The sequence below is a fragment of the Myxocyprinus asiaticus genome, chromosome 12 (genome assembly GCF_019703515.2).
Source record: "Myxocyprinus asiaticus isolate MX2 ecotype Aquarium Trade chromosome 12, UBuf_Myxa_2, whole genome shotgun sequence".
Taxonomy (NCBI): domain Eukaryota; kingdom Metazoa; phylum Chordata; class Actinopteri; order Cypriniformes; family Catostomidae; genus Myxocyprinus; species Myxocyprinus asiaticus.
In genome coordinates, this window is record NC_059355.1 from 589,757 (window position 1) to 604,803 (window position 15,047).

At 36.8% G+C, this 15,047-nt stretch overlaps 1 protein-coding gene across 3 annotated transcripts in view; it reads left to right on the forward strand.

The window, feature by feature from the left end:
- Positions 1-15,047, forward strand: part of plxnb1b (plexin b1b) — a 108,228-nt gene that overhangs the window by 41,449 nt on the left and 51,732 nt on the right. For 2 of the 3 annotated variants that reach the window (XM_051712564.1, XM_051712565.1), the window contains exons 6-14: positions 1,133-1,233; positions 2,370-2,502; positions 3,738-3,894; positions 4,380-4,488; positions 4,757-4,865; positions 9,246-10,127; positions 11,851-11,985; positions 12,076-12,198; positions 13,515-13,605. In XM_051712564.1, the coding sequence (XP_051568524.1) occupies positions 1,133-1,233; positions 2,370-2,502; positions 3,738-3,894; positions 4,380-4,488; positions 4,757-4,865; positions 9,246-10,127; positions 11,851-11,985; positions 12,076-12,198; positions 13,515-13,605 (1,840 nt within the window). The remainder of the gene's footprint in view (positions 1-1,132; positions 1,234-2,369; positions 2,503-3,737; positions 3,895-4,379; positions 4,489-4,756; positions 4,866-9,245; positions 10,128-11,850; positions 11,986-12,075; positions 12,199-13,514; positions 13,606-15,047) is intronic. The other variant, XM_051712566.1, reaches the window with a different exon arrangement.

Here is a 15,047-nt window from a genome sequence, read left to right on the forward strand (position 1 = left end):
ACACACTGCCCGCCCCCATATTGCTTTTAACCAATGCACAAATTGGAAAAAATTTAATATTTTACTTAAAACCGTGTTTCCCAAATGTTTGATTGGGTGAGCAAGACTCACATTTGGTTGGGCTCAGCCCAACCTGCCCATGCCTACAGCGGCCCCGCTGTAATTTCTGCAACACCGAAACGAATTGCAAAAATAAACAATGTTTTCAAAACAGCTTTCTGAGTACGCCCCTCGTCTGCTGTTGTTCGAACCGTCAGGTAGTGTCGGGGCAAGTCTAAGCGGGTTGCTCTAGACAAACACAGGAATTGTATAGTGCCAGAGAAACAAAGCGTTTACAGTTTTCAAGAAAATTAACCTCTGAATGACTGACTTGTAGTTGTCTGTATATTAAACTGGGATAGAAGGAAGTGTTTTAACACTGAAAAAGTTACATACTGTTTCTTTGGTTAAATCTCTTTATCTTTCCATGATGTGGTTAACATTTCCGTGGAATTGCCCAAGTATGAATTTGTAATGTTATCGTATACAGTACATGCGAACATGTAAAATATGAGTTCTGTTGTTTTGAACTGCAAAAACAGAAGTGCAAAATAACTTTTTTTTAATTTATTAATCATCATGTTATCATATTAAGTTGTTTTTTGTTTTTTAAATAGGTGGCCTGTCATGTGTTTAACAGATCCAATCCATGTTCAATAGAAATTATTAATTGTTAGAACAGTAGAAAAGCTTTTGCACCTCTTTGTACATTTATAAAGCATAATTCTTAACTAAAGCAGTGATCTGCTGACTAAATAAGATGATTTGCAAAATACTGGTATTGAGCTGAGTCAAGTCATGAAACCCACTTGCAGATGTGAGCTCCGACCCCCTCTGAGTGTTCAACGATTATTTAAATGAAGCTTATGACTGAAAATCAGAGGAAGAAATGGATAGTGTGACCTACAACTCTACAACAATCTTAAGGCATAACATTATTATTATAATTTATTAGAATATATAATTATGTATTTTTGATTCCTCAGCTGTATTATTTACTTTTGCATTTGTGTGTTATTTAGTGTTTTTGCAGATTAAGAAAAATGTGAATACAGTAGTGACATGTTGTTTTTGTATTTCTGTGTTTGCACAGGTCGAGAAGAGGCCTGTAGCAGAATGTCAGATGCATTCAGACTGTCAGTCCTGCCTGTTAACTCATGATCCATACTGTGGCTGGTGTGTTCTTGAGGGGAAGTAAGTATAAGAACTGGGCTGTGAATCGATTACACATTTTTAAACTAATTAATCACACAGTTTTCTGTAATTAATCACAATTAAATTATGGTACATAATGCATTACAACAAATCATCATAAATATATTTATTTCATATGAAGAACTTGCAAGTAACTGGCTATTCATTATTTATTTTAATTATTTAAATATGTAAATGTTAAATTGTGCTTTTTTTTTTTTTTTGCGGATTGAGTAAATTAGACACATTTTTACAGGTATTGATCTTTGATACAAATATATGTATACATGCCTTAAAATCAGTAGACGTGCTGTATTTAAAATGTGGGCAAAATCTGGCGTTTTCCAGTGAACTTTTTTAATTATAGGATTAAATGGGCAGATTCAATTTATATCAAACTTTATTGGCAGACACTATACATACAGATATAAAACATACTGAATGATAAAGTTTAATTAGCTAATGTTTAAAATCTCAAAACTATTATTTTCTCTGGATGTTGTTCAGTCTCTACAAATATACCTGTCTGCAGCTCGCTGAACGTCCATCAGTCTCTATCGTGCACCCGCTGGGTCTCACTCGGGCGGTTTCACTTTTGACAGTGGTTAAGATAAATGTGAGCGAGCGTTTTTGGGAGATGTGAAGGCGGCTTGCCTGTATCACTCACACGCGTGTTTATTATCCCTGGGGTCATGCGGCGCGTGTAATGAATAACGTGCACTATTCCACACAGTCAGTTTCTGTGTGAGGATGTGCTGTTGAGTCAAGCGTGTTCCTCCTGAAAATTTAAATATGCCAATTTGTGACACAGAATGTGGAAATTTTTTTTATGAAGTTTCGGCCATTGTAGAAAGGTGCCTGTGTTTGTTCCTGGCAGGCAGCAGATGTCCTAACCCACCCCCACTCATATATGCAGCCTGTCAGGAACAACTCGAGACACCTTTCTTCTATTGCGTGAAGTTTCTGGAAGTAAATGAACAAATGGACACTGCGTTAATTGCATTAATGTTTTAAAAATATTAATCACAGAAATGAATGTGTTAAATTTCCCTGCTCTAATCCAGAATCATTTATTTTGAATGGTTGTTTACTTTAACACATGAAGTTTGTTCCCTTAATTGTACTGTGTGCATTAGGTGTGGGCTGCGTAGTGAGTGTGCACGTGGGGGTTGGAAAGATCAGTGGCTTTGGAGCTTTGACGTGGAGCAACAATGCCTGAGTGTTGAGCTCTTCAATCCATCCAACATCAGCCGACAGGAGAGAAGAAATGTGGGTTTCACTCATGCATATGAAATGTCACTTGTTGAGCTTTGATGATAATTATACAACAGTTAATTCCCTTCCTCAAGTCTGACTGGATGAGCAGAGTTATGCCGATATATAGTCCAACAGCACTGAGATGCTTCATTCGAATCAGTTTGTTTTTTAATGTTCTTGGCTTTCCAAATAGTGGTGGTGATTTTGACTCATTGTTCATGTTGTTTTTGTTCAGTGACGCCAGAAGGTGGTGTTAAATGTGTGTTTGTCATTGAGTTATTGACTCAACTGATTCGTTAAACAGTTGTTCACAGTTGAAACAGTGGAAGTGAACAAAAATGATTCATTCAAAAACACAGATTCATCATGAATGAAACATCACTTGTTAAAAACCAGAGTATGAGAAAAGTGCAGAGAGTGGAGTTGTGCTTGACGCTCACGCTTCTTTTGGAACAATTTCCGCTGGCGGAGAGGAAATGCTTGAACGAACTGGCCAATTTTTGTCAGAAATGTAAGTTATTGAATATTATTTACTTGTTTGTTGAACTGTCATATAAAAGCATGATCACACTCACAATAATGCAGTTGGTCTGCCTTTACAAAAATTGAGAGTTCACTGCAAACTTGCCGCAAATTCACCACATAGAATTTTCACATGCAAATGAGCTTTGCGGCAAAATTGTGGAAAATTGTCCATTGCTGCCAAAGGTTTGCCAGAGGTTCACCACTACCGGTAAAGCTCATTGTGAATTTTGATTTTTTTGTAAGGGCGATTATTGGCACGTCAGGGATTCGGCCACAGGCAATTTCAGCTGAATAAAATACATGTTATAGTTTATAGAAATTAACTACGGATGTTGGTTGGTATTTTTTATATCAACTGATAGCATTAATAAAAAAAATTTCAGCCAATCAATAAAATGTTGTTCTAACAATCCAACAAAATGAGAAGACTTTTATTTTTCATGGGTAGTTTCATGAGGGCTTCACTTTTGCAAGAACTAACTGTGAATACACTGATCTGAAGAACCTTTAAATGTAACATCAAGAACATTTTTAATCTACAAAGGACCCTTTAACCATTTCAAGAAGCCTACACAGTGAAAAATGGTTCTTGATAAGATGATAACTATTTGCAGAACCTAAAGTGAGGTAAAGAACAATTGAAGAACCTTAAATTGTTTTTAACAGTGAAATTGCCTTTGCCTCTTGCTCAATTTTGTCTTTATTTCTGTTTCTTCTTCCAGATTTCTTTATCCATCCTTGGCCTCCCCTTTCTGGGCGAAGGAGAGTATTACTCTTGTGTCTTCCAGGACAGCTCAAGTTTGGCTGTTGTCACAGAGGCTGGTGTCACCTGCTCCTCCCCAGAAATACACACATTGCCAGCTGTGCCACCTGGTCAAGGTGAGGACATTGTCTACTTAATAGTCAAGACAAACCAATTGTATTTGTACAGTGCTTTTCACAAGACAGAGCATGTGTCTGAATGGGAGCAGATCCCTGAATCCATGTACCAATATTTAGTGTAAAGTCTTGCCAGAAGAGTTGAAGCTGTAATTGCAGCCTGTTAGTGTTTCAATTCATCCCAACGGTGTTCAAAAGGGGTTCAGGTCTGGGCTTTGTGCAGTCCAGTCAAGTTCTTCCACACCAAGCTCAGTAAACCATTTCTTCATGGACCTCACGTGGATATTATGTCGTACTGGAACAAACTGCAATAACAAATTTGGAAGCACAAAATTCCCTAGTATGTCACTGTATGGTGTAGCATTAAGATTTTGCTAAAATTACTAGAATAGTCAAACATGTCAATATGATGACCCAGCAAAAGTTCTCTGTAACAGCTGTAGTTTTATGGGAAGCTAATTTCTTCTTCTTTTCTTTTTAATCAGATTTTGTAAGAGTCACTCTGTCCCTACAGTTCAGTGATGTTGTTGTGACTTCTCTGGATTTTACCTTTTATGACTGCACAGCTGTTAAGCAGCTCGCTGGGAGCATGCCGTGAGTTGCAAACATACACAAATAGAAATATAACTTATTCCAAGTAGAGATGCATTTACACAGATTGTTTAATGCTGCACAGTGGTGGCATAAATGCATTTACTTATTAATGTTATGATGTTAAAATTTTAAATGGGGAATAATGGATACATAAAATACGAAATTATATAAAAGAATAATAACATTAAAATATATACTCTGATATGACACAACAAAATGTAATGCTGCATTAATGCTGGTATTTCTCTATTTCCTTCACATTATGCAGCTGCCATGGTTGTGTGCAAAGCCACTGGGGATGCAACTGGTGTGTGCACCAGCATAAGTGTACCCACAAAGCTATGTGTGATGAGGGACTGATCATCTATAATGAACATGTAAGCAGATCTTTGCTTTCTGTCTCCGCACTGTTATATTGACCAGAAAGAATGACACGTCTTGAAAATGATCAATTATCATGTATCAATTAATTAATAACGTGCATGTTAGGGGTCGACCGATATGGTTTTTTCAGGGCCGATACGATTATTAGTAATCAAGGAGACCGATATTTGGGGCCGATATACATTTGCTGTAAAAATTTACATTTTAGTGTCCAAACACAAACTCCAACACAAAGCATCCTTTAAATGCCAATGAATATGTGTTTAATGAAATACTGCAAAACAAAACATTTCAATATTATCTTTTTCAAAAATAAAGTGGAGGGAGCTCCTAGCAGCAATTCTTTTGAACTGAAACTTTAAATATATATAAAAAGAATGAACTAAACAGCTCATAGCAGAATGTTATGTATTAACATTGTATGTGTATGTGATAACAGACGAGAATCAACGTTATTGGAGTTGACACACTTCATGTAGCTTGCTGGCTAGCCCGTTTAGTCAAGTGCAAAAACGGCAACGGGATTTTATTTGGAGGTGAAAGATTTAACACTAGCAAAGTTGACATTACGTTTGCTAAACCTCCTAACCTTGGTTAGCTAGCTACCACTATCAATGCCACCATCAGCTATAACATGTAAAAACACCAACTCATACGGGCAAGTACTCTGTTAAATCAGTCCTTATCTCTGCCACCCATCTATATAGCTGCTCACTGTATTTCTCCATTACAGTCTACTGTTGTCGAACTAACCGTGTCTGCAGCTCTACTATACGGTGCCTCATGTCGCAGGCTGGGGGAGAGAGGCAATGCTTGCAGAGTGTGAAAGGGCATTAATGAAGCGTGTTCGGTGTTAGAGAAAAATATTCAAAGATATAGTGCTGAAAGATCAGTGCTATCTACACCCCAGAGCATTTGCCGTGTACACAGCTCTGTTGTTTTGTCGCGCTGCTAACGTAAAGTGTGGAAACGGTGAGATGGGGCAACTGTTATTATGATTTCTCATGGTCCACTAATTGGTGACCGCTGGCATAGAGTATTGTGATGTTTATTGCAACTTCAGGATTGGCATTTTTACCTTTGAAAACAGCTCGTTCTCTTAGTGATTCGTCTTTATCTAGCTTCTTTCCTCTTTCCCACCTCTCACCCAAGAACATGAAGTACAGTGTCGATTGGCCATTTACTCATGACATATAACCAATCAGATAATACTGTGGGCGGGACATTGAGCCAGACTTCAAACAGTAACCTTTCAGAGAGAGGCGGGAGAATTTATCTGCAATGAGATCAGACAAAATAATGATTCAGATAATTAGAAAAAGTATTAATATCAGATCCGATTATCGTCCAGTCTGACACACACTGCAATCACTCACCACTTGTATACTTAATGGGGTAGTCCACCCTCATTTTTCCAAACATGTATGGCTTTCTGTCTTCTGTGGAACAAAAACAGATGGGCAAAAGTGTAGAATGTTAGCCTTTCATTTTCACTGTATGTGAAGCGATGCACTGAAAGTGAATGGTGACTGAAACTTACAGTCTGATTTCTCTTTTTGTGTTCCATGGAAAAGGTTTGGAACAACATGAGTGAATAAGTTAATTCGCTTTTTGTAGGCCTGTCATTTTTGTAGGCCTGTCATGATGATTAAATAATCATCTGATCGCGGATATTTGATCTAATCACGATTATTGTGTACTTCAAATTCCCACTTCACATTTTAGGCAAGGCAATTCATTTATAAAGCACAATTAAAAACAACAGGTAGTTGACCAATGTGCTGTACATTATTAAAACAAGTACATAACAACAAACTCAACTACTAAAATCAACATAATACACATGGGTTACAACATATCTCCAATCATGGTTTAGCTAAAAGCCCGGGAGAAAAGATGGGTTTTTAACCAAGATTTAAAAAACTTGATTTGACAACAGAATTGATCTGTTTGTCAAATTTAAGTGAACTATCAAAAAGTACCTCTAAGTTCTTCACCATCGGTTTACAATATGTAGCTAGAGGACCTAGATTGAAATTAGATGACCCCAGAACATCAGGGGCCCCAAACACAACAATCTCTGTTTTACAATCATTTAAATGTAAAAAATTCAAAGACAGCCATGATTTTAAATCCTTTAAGTAAGCTAAAAGACGTTCTGATTAATTACTTTTCTTTTTCATTGGCAGATAAATTTGAGTATCTTATGCGTAACAATGAAAAGATATTCCATGTTTGTTAAAAACTGACCCAATTGGAAGCATATATAATGAAAACAAAACTGGTCCCAAAATAGAGCCTTGCGGGATCCCACAAGTAAGAAGGGCAGTGGAAGATGAATATTCACTCAAAGTAACTGCAAAGCTTCTATTACTTAAATAGGACTTATACCCTACAGACCGTTCAAGTTGGGCTATAAGAATATCATGGTCTATGGTGTCAAATGCCGCATTAAGATCTAATAGCACCAAAATTGCAGAATCCCCCACGTCTAGAGTTAACAAAACATCATTAGGAACCTTTAAAAGTGCAGATTCTGTGCTATGATGTGCTCTGAACCCAAACTGAAATGCTTCCAAAAAGTGAAATGGCAATTTAGAAATAGGTTTATAATTGGAGTAAACTGTAGGATCCAGATTTGTGTGTTTAATAAGGGGCTGCACTACAGCATGTTTCAGAAAGGCAGGTACAGACCCTGATGCAAGGCAACTATTGATTAAAGACACAATACTTGGCCCAACAGAGACCTGTTTGAGTAATCTTTTAATGCCCAAATAAGGGAATTTTAAGTGAATATATAAATACCATCAATGGCACGTTTGTGTGTGATTCAGTTGAACTCTGAGCATCACTGAGCTGAACAGTGTATGTCAACCAGCAGCTCCTGTCCGGAAGAGCACGTGAACTGCTTCTCAACTGCTCTGGCTCGCGCCAGTCTCCCGTGAAAATATAAACGAACAAATATAAACATTGATAGTGCACGCAAAGCGCTCCGGTTTCACTTTAAACGATAGTGTTATGGCAAATTTTCCTGGTCATAGAGGGTTCAGACTGTGAAGACCGTAAAATGAAGAAATTAAATCTCAAAGGTTTTGCTTCATGAGAGATGAGGGCTCGTGGGATTAATCAAAGAGCATTAAAATAATGTGAAAGGGAAAAAATTAGGGCAAAAATATTGTACTATTGCATAATATACTATAATATAATATAAATGAAATATGTATATATATTTATATAAAAATAAAAATCTTATTTTTGTATGAGTTTCAAAAAATAACAGTGTAAATGTAAAATTGACCAAAACTAAAGTTTAACTAAGTTATATATCCCTATTTGATTTATATATTTGAAGTTAAATATGTAAACATGGCCTGGGTATCTCAGCGAGTACTGACGTTGACTATCACACCTGGAGTCGCGAGTTTGAATCCAGGGTGTGCTGCGTGACTCTAGCCAATTCTCCTAAGCAACCAAATTGTCCCGGTTGCTAGGGAGGGTAGAGTCACATGGGGTAACCTCCTCGTGGTCGCGATTAGTGGTTCTCGCTCTCGGTGGGGCGTGTGGTGATTTGAGCGTGGATGCCGTGGAGAATAGCGTGAAGCCTCCACACGCGCTATGTCTCCGCGTTAACGTGCTCAACAAGTCACGTGATAAGATGCGCGGATTGACGGTCTCAGACATGGAGGCAACTGAGATTCGTCCTCCATCACCCGGATTGAGGCGAGTCACTACGCCACCACGGGGACTTAGAGCGCATTGGGAATTGGGCATTCCAAATTGAGGAGAAAAGGGGAGAAAATAAAAAAAATATATGTTAACATGACTTCTTAAGGAGTATGAAGCACACGTGCACCTTAAGGAATATGACAATTTATATGACAATTAATTGTGAAAGCCCTAGAAGAAACAATTAATCGTCATACAATTATTTGTTTGTCAATGAATCGTCAGCCAGATTTCATAATCATGACATGCAGCTGATATCCTTTTAACTATCCCGTGTCACAGCTTCATAATTCAGTGCTTTGTTTCAAAACTAAATTATTCTGCAAAGTGCAGGTATATGGTCATGGAGAAAATATAAATTGTTGTATTTAGACCTGGTTAACAAGAGGATAAGGAATGATTCCTTTAATAACCAGTTTTAAAACATATGGTTATATATTGTTCAAATGAAACATTATGTGTACTTCGAAATCCTCAGATATTAACAAGACCATTTACTATTAATTTTCATTTATGCACTTCACCTTTTTTCTGCCTTTTTCTGTAATTTTATATATTTATTTATTTAATTATTTATTTGTTTACTGATCTATCTGTCTGTTTATTATTATTTTTCTCTTGGTTTTCCTTGCCCTTTCCATTCTTAGTGGAAATCTCTCCACACCCAACCTCCTGCAACCAAAGCCCCTAAAACTGCATTCACGGCCTCACCAGTCACAACACAAAAGGTCTCTGAAACCATGGCTTATACTAAAACTCCAACTACTAAACCTGAAACTATAACTACTGCACTGGAATCACTAACCACCCCTGCACCTGTGAAACCAATACCACCAACTGAGGTTTCTTCCTTTTTCAAGCCATCTGCCGCTCCCAAAAGTGCCTTTCTCCCCTCTTCCACAGCTGGAACCCTGGCTACCACAGTACGGCCAGCCTTCACACTTTCTTTGCCAGAGGAGAACATTTCAGAAAAAAAGCTTTTAGTTACAAAACCTGAAGTGGAGGTTTTGAGTGAGATGGACACCGATGCGGTTACACTTTCCAGTTTGGAAGTATCTTTAAAAACTGACTTACCGTCACTCATCGAATCTGACGAGGAGAAAAGAATATCACTGCCATCGTCACCGGGTTCAAGTCAGACATTCACTCTCACAGAAATTCCAAGACTAGTGCTGACATCCACACATGATCCTCCACACATTTCAACAGAAACACTGTATTTCGCTCACCCCACAAATGAAACGCAATCTACTGTTTTACCTGCAAATCCTGAACCGGACATGTCTGATGACCTTTTGCCCTCATCCGAGAGAGCGTCACCTGCTATGCCTTCAGAGAAGAGGATTTTCACTGTCCATGAAGTGGAGGAAACCAAAGAGGTGGAATTGGCAGAGAATGAAACGGCTACATTTTCTGCATCTACAATCTTATCAGGGGATGGAGAATCAGATGGTGATGCCCCAATATACCTCCACCTCCTGAGAACTGACTTAGAAGCTGATTACCAGGATGACTTGGCAGACCTATCGGTGAGTCCAAACATCTTGAATTGATAACAAGCAAGATTTCTCTGTAGAGTAAAATCTAGACTCTTCGTCTTGTATTCTTTAGTTTCCCTTTGTGTTCCTATTTGTGTTTTTGTTGATATATTTGCTCTGGAAAAGTGGTATTCTTAGAGCTTTGTCATTGATTTTGGTCTCATGAAATGCCCATCATTTAAAAAAACAATGTTGGTAACACTTTCTATGAAGAGTAGAAGTAGTATGCATAGCACATCCAAACATTAAGGCAGGTGCATGATCAAAAATGGACAAAATTTAAAAAACAAGAAGAGAACTGCACACTGCTATAAAGGCTTCCATATAATTTAATAGAAAAGTCAAAAACAACGTTTCCACCAGACGTTTGTCTTTTCTATTAAAGAGCACCTATTATGGTTTTTAAACGTGCCTAATTTTGTTTTAATGGTCTCATATAATAGATTTACATGCATCCAAGGTCAAAAAACACTTTAATTTGCTCATAATTTAAATTGCAGCATTACCCTTTTTTCCGTTCTAAAGGATTCATTCTAAACTCCTCCTTTCAGAGAGCATACTCTGCTGTGATTGGTCAGATGTCCCAGTCTGTTGTGATTGGTCTACCGCTTAGTATAGTGTTTGAGGGCGGGTCAAAGCTGTTCACGAGCAGCCAATGAAGACCAGAGGCGGGTCTTTTGTTACCAAAAGACGTAGGTTAGTACAGGAAGTACGTCTGGAATTACTAACGACTCGTTTCAGGTGTTCAGAATCGGTTCTTTCTTTTGGGAGTCAATAACTCCATTTGTCCTGCACTTTGATTTTTGAAACTTTGCAGACTTTTGTACATTCACAAACAGCTATATAACACACTACATGAAAGGTAATATTTGAAAAACCATAATACGTGCTCTTTAAGTTATATGGGAGTGTTACTTTCTATGAAGCCCATATTTATAATGTATTATAAAGGCATTATACTGCATTCATAAAGTCTCATAATACACCTTATAAAAAGTTATGACTTCTCATTAATCATTATAACTACAGTTATAATACATTATAAGACTTCAATAAGATGCACAAACATTAAAGTTTATTGAATAGAGTGCAGTATAGAATCAGTTTGATTTTTTAAAATGTATTATTATTGGGTGTGTTTACACTTAAGAAGATCGGCTAAATGTGTGATCAACATACATATTTAGATTTTCTGATATACTTTAACCTTTTCGTAATATCTCAAAATTTACATTGAATGGGTGTTATTTTGTATTTTGTGCATGTGTATAACTTCCAGCATGAGTTGTAATGTCTTATAACCACTTCTTATGGATGTTTATAAGAAGACATTGCTTTTGCCACTTTACTTAAAGAATACCTATTATATGTATTACAAATATACTGTATATATAATACATTATAAATGTTGCTGATGTTATAATGCATTATACTGTAATGTATAACTATGAATAGGTAAGTATTATAATGTATTATAATTGTGGTTACAATTATTTATGAGAAGTTATAACATATTATTAGGTATATTATGAGACATTACTAATGCACAATGCATTATAAATATGGGCTTCATAGAAAGTGTTACCAAAATGTTTGACAGTATTGGGGAAAAAAAGCTTGTGGAATTTCCATGTACCAGTGTTTTGTGTATGTGCACAAATGTGCGTGCTTGTGTGTTAAACAACACATAATTGAACTGGGCTATTTAAACCAGGCTGATGAAGGCTCATTTGTCAATTGGGGGGCATCTGCCTGCCCGTGTGTGGAGAAGATTCAAGGATCCTCTTTGCTTCCTGTACAAACCGATAGGAAGATTTCTCTGCTGGCCCGCAATTTGCAGCTCTATCAGGTAAATAAATAAATAAACTTCCTCCTGCTTTCCCCAAAAAATATACATGCTTTTAAAAAAAAAAAAATGTAAACACGTTTTTGTGACTAGGACCAGGAACTGGAGTATGAGTGCGTATTGGTGATCGAGGAGCAAACGGTGGTAGTTGATGCCGATGTGCAGGTGAATGAGGCGAATCCTTCACTGTTTGACATCACCTGTCTTGCTCACCAGGTACCACAACAACACAACAAACATAAGTTAAAAAACAACAACAACAAACAAAACATAAAAGTTGTTCTCTGCCATGGTTATCTGAGCAAATTAGAAAAATCCTTCCTAGAAAGCCTGTAAATATATTTAAAGTCAACATGAAACTATGTTTACAACCGCTATATTTTACAACTATTTCTGGTCCATTTCCGTGAGCATTGTAGTTACTAAATATATTCTGGTTGTGTGTAAATCTTATTTGAATTTGTTTTAGATGAATATACATGATGTAATGGTGCCTTGAAAGGCTGCCCGACACAGTGTCCTTGCGAGGTGCCTTAATACACAAAAAAACCCCCAAAAAAACTGCAAAGTCATTAGGTGTGTTCGACTTCAGCTGCACCTTGCCTATACCGCTGATATAACCTAATATTTTTTAATAGCAATTCATTTTGAATTGTTTTTATGGCGAATAGACATGATATATAATATGAATATTACATGATAAGAGAATTGTAGTTATAAAACACGGAGTTCATTGCTGAAAGTCCACCTTCCTACTGGGAAAAGTGCAATGGAACGCCACTTAAAGTCGAACTTCCAACTTGGAAACTTTCTCCCAACTTGGAGATGAATGATAAACATTTACTTTGCTTAAATAATATCCATGTTTGCAGAGAAAGGTGTTCAAAATATGGTAAATTATGCTGTCTGTTGATAATCGTACACCTGTACAAAAAATGCAGCATTGCAGTATCGTTTATCAGTTTGGTTACTACGAGACATATCTGGTGAAAATCGCACCTTTTAAGCTAACGGAAGCATTGCTGGCTTATAAGACATCTTCAGAGCATTAAAGGGATAGTTCACCTAAAAATTCTCTCATCATTTACTCACCCTCATGTCATCCCAGATGTGTATGACTTACTTTCTTCTGCAGAACACAGATGAAGATTTTTAGAAGAATATTTCAGCTCTGTAGGTCCATACAATGCAAGTGAAAGGTGACCAGAACTTTGTAGCTCCAAAAAGCACATAAAGGCAGCATAAAAATAATCCATAAGACTCCAGTGGTTTAATCAATTTCTTCAGAAGTGATATGATAGGTGTGGGTGAGAAAAAGAACAATATTTAAGTCTTACTTTTTACTATTTTATATTATAGATTAAGAGTAAAAAAAAAATTACTTTTAAAATTTTAATATTGCACAATAAGCAAGGAATGTATTAACTAATAAATAGAGCCAGGACAGGAAAACAAATCAATACTGCACACTTTAGTTTACAGCAGTCATTTATTATCTGAATTCTCTCTCTGTCTACCCATCTATCCTGCAGTATTCCTATTCTGATCCAGTTAAGGAGTATAATGCCATGGTGTATGTGAAGAGAAAAGACACTTTTCATATTGATAGCACTGATCTTTATGGTGAGTACAATGCCTTTGATCTGGTCCACAAGTCACCAATTTGTGTGAGTGTGTGTGAGTGTGTGTGTGTGTGTGTGAGTGTGTGTGTGTGTGAGTGTGTGTGTGAGTGAGTGTGTGTGTGTGAACAGGTTTCACTATATTTGTGAGCAGTGTAGGGTGTAAGTAAGTAAGGGATTACTCTGAATTTTTAAGTAATTTAATTACAGTTACTTCTGGTGTAATTGTGTTAAATACTGTATAGACTCTAGAACAATTCTATATAAAACAATAGTGAAGTTAAAATCAGTAAGTAGAACTAAATCCACCTTTTCATGAAACCGGAAGTGTTCCACAATTTGTAATGGAAGCCTGTTTTCGTTTTCTGGTCTCCAGTGTTTTTACTCGCATCAAAGTATGTCTTTAGCAGATAATATAAGTTTTAGCTTATTAAATGTGTAAAATTGCCAAATACAAACAAAAAAATATGGCTTCATAGTGCCGATATTTACAGAGTCGTGATGGCCATCTTTTGATAGTGCCTCACCCGTCAAAGGAGTGGGTAGATGACATGTTGGTATCATTAACTACTTTGAGTTCTTATGACAGCCAACAACTGTACAAGTTGAGCCTGAACTGATTTTTACTTCAACTAACCCTTAAAAAGGCTGTTATTCTCTGTATGCATGGTTCATTTCGGTAATTTATACATTGCTTCTAATGGAGACCAGAACCAGAAAACAGTCCAATCAGAATCATTATGCCGCCGCCCAGTGGTTGTGATGATAACTGTTTAATTTCTTTTCCCTTTGTTATGTCAAAGTTGTCCCCACAAGTGTTACAACATTAATAAGACTTGCATGTTTTTGCACCTAGTACTCCAAACATGTCCGGATGTTGTGGTGGGCTTTGGGGGCTTAAGCCCTTAATGTTTTCAGTGAAGCCCCGAATGTAAATTTTCTCACTGTTGAGATTTTTATGCAGTTATTTTCTGTACCTATGACATCACACTTCAGGTCTCACAAGCCAAAATTTTGACAATCTGCAAAAAAATACAATATCACTAATTCCATTGTTGTCGTGTTGTAGCTTATTTAGCAACAAAGTGCAGAAAACACAGTAGAAATAAACTATTGCGTTATCAAAGTTCTCTTCCATCCAGAGGTAATGCGCACCGGATATTTAGGGATATACAGTATTATAAAAGTAAAGTTATAGGCAATTTTACAACTTCGTTGCCATGACGATGTAATGTCAACAAACCCTAAAGTGACTATAAAAATGATTATTTAAACAACTTTACAGCTGAAATAATACATGAGTTTAACAGAAGAATTAATGTAAGTGCTTTTATAAAATTATAATCGTCACATTTCTGTCTTTAAACCCTCCAAAAATTGATCCGATTGACTTCCATTGTAAGTGTCTCACTGGAACACACATTTGTGCTTTTTTAAAGAAAAGGA